The 6,240-nt window shown below is 36.5% G+C and overlaps 1 protein-coding gene across 1 annotated transcript; it reads right to left on the bottom strand.

Annotated features, from left to right (window-relative positions):
* Nucleotides 1–3,007: 3,007 nt before the first annotated feature.
* EMWEY_00051380 (Nucleolar protein,Nop52 domain containing protein, putative) lies at nucleotides 3,008–4,690 on the bottom strand (the record flags this gene model as incomplete). Its single annotated transcript, XM_013477473.1, has 4 exons — nucleotides 3,008–3,034; nucleotides 3,192–4,216; nucleotides 4,390–4,448; nucleotides 4,626–4,690. The coding sequence occupies 4 exons, from the start codon at nucleotides 4,688–4,690 to the stop codon at nucleotides 3,008–3,010; spliced, it is 1,176 nt and encodes a 391-aa protein (XP_013332927.1).
* Nucleotides 4,691–6,240: the final 1,550 nt, after the last annotated feature.

Genomic DNA, 6,240 nt, shown 5'->3' with positions numbered 1-6,240 from the left:
AGGATTGTACAACAAATATACAAGGATAATCTGCATAAGCTATTTTTATTGAGGATCCAGCTGCTGCTGCTGCTGCTGCTGCTGCTGCTGCTGCTGCAGCAGCAGCTGCTTGGGCTTGGGCTTGGGCTGCTGCTTGGGCTTGGGCTTGGGCTTGGGCTGCTGCTTGGGCTACTGCTGCTGCTTGTGCATGCATTTGTACTGATGAAGGAGAATGGGGAAGAGGAGGAGAAGAAGAAATAGGAGAAAAAGGATAAGGAGGTGTATAATGGGGCTGGTAATGAGGCATTAATGCATGCGGCTCTGCTGCTGCCTTATAAGAAGGGGATTCAGAGGCACAGAAGGGGGACTGCACTGCTGTACTGCTGTTGCTATATACAGAAGCAGCAGCAGAATGTGCTGCTGCTGCTGCTGCTGCTGTTGGTGTTGTTGTTGCATGCGTTGGTGCTGCTGTTGGTGGTGCAGTAGGAGATGCAGGAGTAGGAGGAGAAGAAGAACCTATAGAATTATTTGTATTAGATGAATATTCACGTTTATATGTATTTACCTCCTCTTTTGCATGCATATTATTATTGGGGCTGGATGCTGATGATGATGAATCAGGTAATAACTTAAGAAGTTGAGCAATTATAGATACAACTAGTTGAGGAGGTGTGTTAGGGCGCCATTCATCTTTCTCTTCTGTATTATTATTATCTGTTGCTGTACGTACACCTAACCAATCATTCTTCTTATTATTCATTGAATGTATTGATTCTGCAGGTACACTTTGGGTATGTAAGCTGCTAAATATACTACTTACAGGCGATGTTGTTGCTCCTCCTCCTTGCCGCAACCCATGAGCAGCGGTAGCTGCAGGCACAGACCAGGGGTCTATTGATGTCATTTTCAAGGAAAAAAGATATTAATAAATGCGGAAAAGAAATATTAATGTATTTATGAAGAAATATTCAAGAAAAAACAAGAAATACAGCGGATATAGGGCGGATCATATATCTCATGTGCCACACACCAAGTGGGGGAGGAGTTGCTGCGGTAAGAGATGTGAAGAAGATACTTGCACAACTCTTTTTACTCGTAAATGACTAAAATAATGCATTAATAATGCATTTTTATCATTTTAAAAGGCAAAACGGAGAAAATTCACACTCCTTCAGCCCATCGCTCTTAAGGCTTGTTCAAGAACAACCGCCGAACAGCCACCGCAGAGCGTGATGGCATGTGGCGTACGTACACTCTAGCAGGGGATGACGGCCATGCCGGTGTGGGCCGATCTGCTAATTATCGTCATTTTTGGCGATAAAATAACCGTTTTTTCTAATTAAAAAATGTTTAATGAGTTTTATTTTGAAATTATAATTCTTTTGATATGCATTAATGACATATTAACTCTATTTAATGAGGATCGGATGGGGTGGTGCCACGATCTACTGTGATCTACTGTGTGCGGCATGGCACCATCCGATACTTCCGTATACATCTTAATTATGTTATTTTTTCCTATTTTTTTCTGTTAATACATGAAATAAACAAAATTAAAACAACTAACATTCAATTTAAGCTGAATTTACCCTCCATATTCAAATATTTCATGAAATCCTGTGGCGTGTCCAACCTGCTAGCTTCCTGTTTCTGCCGGCGAGGCAATCGCTGTAGAATGAATGTTGTGTGCATGTTGATGCTATAGGGAATTCAAATATTATTTCATTTAATTATTTATTTATTTTATTTATTTTATTTTATTTATTCTAATTTAATTGTTATTTCTTCCACTGCAAGCTCAAATAAGAATGACGTCTAGTTGCCTATACACCTGCAATCCAATCGCTCCCCTCAGTACTTCAGTACTTCTTGCATATTACACGAATTTTTAATGCCTTTTCTCCATTTAAGACTTTTAAATTAAATAAAAATAAAACAAAAAAAACAACTCAGCCATCTTCCTTAAAAGGGGAACAAATGGGGGTCCTTTCTGCTGCTGTTTGCTGTTTGCAGTTCAATTGCAGCAGAAAAAATGATGGAAATGAGCAATTAATTCAACTGTACATACACCACAGAAGACATTTATAGTTTTAGCTTTTAATTATTAGCAATAAATCATTGTCTTTATGCTAGCTACAATCATTATAACTGCTAGCCAGCTAGCTGGTAGCAGCAGCAAGTATGCATGTATATTGCGTATAATGTATACCCGTTCTTGTCCAGCTAGCTAGCCAGCTAGCTAGTCATAGAATCCGGCTAGCTAGCTAGCTAAAGTAGCTGAAACAGACAGCTGGCTAGCCTTCTAGGTAGCTAGTTAGCTAGCTAGCTGCTTGACGTCTAAACAGGTTCTGTTGTTTGCTGCATAAAACTAGATAAACAGTAAAGAAAAGAAGAATACAGGAAAAATACAGTGTATATACAGATAAGGAATTAATAAATATATTTAGGGTTTAGGGTTTAGGGTTTATATATTATGCGGATATAAATATACAAAAACAAATTAAATATAAAATAGTTGTTTCTTTTCTTTAAATATAAGGAAAAACGCAACAAATAAATAAATATAAATAATTACTTTTTTCCTCTTTTTTTTCTATTTACTGGGGTGTACGTACACCTCAATAATATTATTCTTGATGTATTTTATGTATTTTTTTATGTTTTAGATTAATATTTTTATTTTTTTTAATTTTTTTCTTTTTTTTTATTTTTATTTCTTTTATATTATTATTATTATTAATTAATTGTTCCTCTATTGCCTTCCTTATTGCTGCCATTAATTCAGGTGTACCTCCACGCCACCATAAAGGTCTATTCAATTTCTTTATAGGGGGCATAGGGATATTTTCGTATTCTGTAGTGGGCCCCGGCTCCTTAGCAGGTCTTAATATACCTCTTGGTGGGGCCCCCCCACTACCTGCTGCTGCTGCACCTGCTGCTGCTGCTGCTGGATCACTACTACCAGCAGCAGCAGCAGCAGCAGCAGATGATAAACCCTTTGCTGTAGAAGGAGTAGCAGGCCCAACAGCTACAGATGGCGCATGACGGGAGAAAGCTGCACAGGAAAAAAAAAACATAACAAATAAACAGATAATAAGCTTGCTGCTGCTGCTGCTGTTGCTGCTGCTGCTACTGCTCCTGTTGCTGTTGCTGCTGCTGCTGCTGCTTAATGGCTTACCTACTACTTTATTTTTCTTAAGATTAAATAATACCCTCTTACTAGGAGGAGTAGATGATTCAGATACACGAATACTTCTTCTACGCTGTAAAGGTCCTCCTTCTTGCTGCGGTGTATCCGCAGCAGCAGCAGAAGCAGCAGCTGGTGCTGCTGCAGCAGCAGGAGAAGGAGCAGCAGCAGATCCTTCTTCACCTGGTGCAGGTACAGGTGCACTAGAAGCAGCTGATGCTACACCAACATCAGCATCATCTGCTGTTGTTGCTGCTGTTGTTGCAGCAGCAGCAGCAGCTGCTGCTGCTGCTGCTGCCTCTGCCTTCTTCTTTTTCTTTATTTTTTTTGCCTCTAAAGATGCGGAGCTTCCTGCGGGTGTAGCTCCTTCTGTTATATCTTCCTCCTCTACTAAAGAGCTGCTGCTGTTGCAGCTGCTGCTGCTGTTGCAGCTGCTGTTGCTGCAGCTGCTGCTGCTATCCTTGTCTGCACTGCTGCTGCGGATAGGCAGACGTAAGCCATTAGATGTATTAGCGAAATCGTCTTCTCTTTTATTGTTGTTTATAGCAGCAGCAGCAGCAGCAGCAAAAACTTTCTTTGTTTTTTCTTTTGCTGCTTTCTTTATCATTGTTTCTTCCTCTATAGATGTCTCACGCTGCTGCTGCTGCTGTTGTTGCTGCTGCAGCTGCTGCAGCATGCGCTGCTTCTTTTTGCTCTTTTTTGACTCATGGGGTGTCACTGCATCTTCATCTATTTCTGCTGCTGGTGCAGCAGCATCAGCAGCAGCAGAAAGCCCCAAATCTGCTGCTGCATGCATATTGTCAGGAATATCTAAAACAGAAATAAAAGATCTTTTCTTTTGCTGCGGATACTCCAGCATAGAATCACAGGGTTTGTGCTGCAGCTGCTGCTGCTTCTCCTTAGTGAATTCACCTACTACGCGCTGCAGCAGCAAATCAGCAAACCTCCTTATGGTAAAGGAGCCTATTGTACGGGAACCAGCAGCAGCAGCAGCAGCACTGCTGTCATCTGCTGCAGCATCGTCTTCTGACGATGCACATGCATCTGCATCTGCAGGAAAAACACATCATACAAACCCTAAACCCTAAACCCTAATATCTGTATGTAGGAGGTACACCCATAAAAGGATAAAAAGAAAGGAAATAAGAGAAAAATAAAGACAGTAAGATAAAAAGGAAATAAAAGAAGAAAAAAAAGAAGAAAAGTACAATAATAATACTTACGTTCCTTAAAGTATTCATGAGCGACGTAAAGATGTTTCCTGTTCTCACTCCTTATTCGGCTGTACATACACCACAAAAGAGGAAAGTTGAATATAATTAAAAAAAAAGGAATATTTTTCTTTCCTCCTTTTCTTTTGTTTTCTACTTATTTATTTTATATAATAAATAATATAATTAAATGCACAAATAAATAAATAAACAAATAAATAAATAAATAAATAAATAAATTCTCTTACCTATCGCTTGCTAATGCAAAGATTGCCGCTGCTACAAACTCAAAGTCAACATCGTCAGGTGTCATCTTTAGTAATGCCTATACAGAAAAAGGGAGAAAGAAAAAAGAAGAAAAAGAATAAAAAAGAAAAAGAAGGAAAAAAGAAGAAAAGAAGAGAAAATGAATAAAAAAGAGGAAAAGAGGAATAATATGAGGGGAAATGGGGATTAAAAAGGTAATAAAATAAGATATAAGGGAATAAAGAGAAGGAAATAAGAAAAAGGAAGAGGAAGAGACATAAAATAAAAAGGAAGAAAAAGAGAAGAAAAGGGAAGAAAAGACGACAAAAGAGAGGAAAGAAGCAAAAAAAAGACATTTTTTATTAATTATACAAACAAGATAAAGATAAAAGAAAAGAAAAAAGAATAATAAATAAAACAATTAATTAATTAATTAATTAATTAATTAATTAATTTATTTATTTATGTATATACTTACAAAATCGCGTATTTTATGAATAAGGGGAGAATCATTAGAGAAACAAAAACAACGAAGAATAGGAACAAATATCCAAGAAAATGCCCTTAATCTCTCCTATATAGGCACAATATATACACAATAATAATAATAATAATAATAATAATTATTATTATTATTATTATTACTATTATTATTATTATTGCTGCTGCTGCTGCTGTTGCTGCTGCTGCTGTTGCTGGAAATACCCATGCATGCATGCATGCATGCATGCATGGGTATTTTTCTTGTATATCTTACCTCTTGTGTTGGTAGTGGTTGTTTCTGTATAGCGGGAGGATCTCCATCTACTGTTACATCTGCATCTGCTGCTGTTGCTGCTGCTGCTGCTGTTGCTGCTGCTGCTGTATCTCCTGCTGCTGCTGCAGCAATTAATGCTCTATATTCCTCAAGAATTATATCAATAAGATGGAGGGCAACACCACGAGAATTATTTCTTAGTAATACTTCCTCACATAGAAATTCTATTGCTCCCTTAACAAACTGAATAAATAAACAAACAAATAAATAAATAAATAAATAAATAAATAAATAAATTAAATATATTAATAAGGATAATATTAATAATATTATATTAAAAAGAATATTGTGCATATACATGTATATCCATAATATACATATACATAATACTGTATACATATATATATATGTATATATGTATATATACATCTACACATACAGACCACACATACACCATTAACGCATGCACGCATGCATGCATGCACATACTTGCATGCATGCATATACTTGCATGCATGCATGCATGCATGCATGGAAGTAGATATATACTTACATTTTCTTGCCATTGTAGATTATGCATGCATTGTATCCATTCAGCAAATAAAATACGCAAGAATAATACGAATTTATTAACGCGGTGTCTGTCTATCTTTTCCCATTCAGCAATTAATACATAAAAGAAAGAAAAAAAGAATTTATTTTTTATATTTAATGATTTTATATTTATATGTAATAAAGATATACGTATAAATAATTCTCTTTGTATTAAGGGCTTATCGCTTAACCAGGCAGCTGCAAAGAAAAAAAAAAAAAAAAAAAAAAAAAAAAAAAAAAAAAAAAAAAAAAAAAAAAAAAAAAAA

The sequence above is a fragment of the Eimeria maxima genome, genomic scaffold (assembly GCF_000499605.1).
Source record: "Eimeria maxima Weybridge genomic scaffold, Emw_scaff1314, whole genome shotgun sequence".
In the NCBI taxonomy this organism is placed as follows: Eukaryota; Apicomplexa; class Conoidasida; order Eucoccidiorida; family Eimeriidae; genus Eimeria; species Eimeria maxima.
This window is presented reverse-complemented; position numbering and strand designations above follow the sequence as displayed.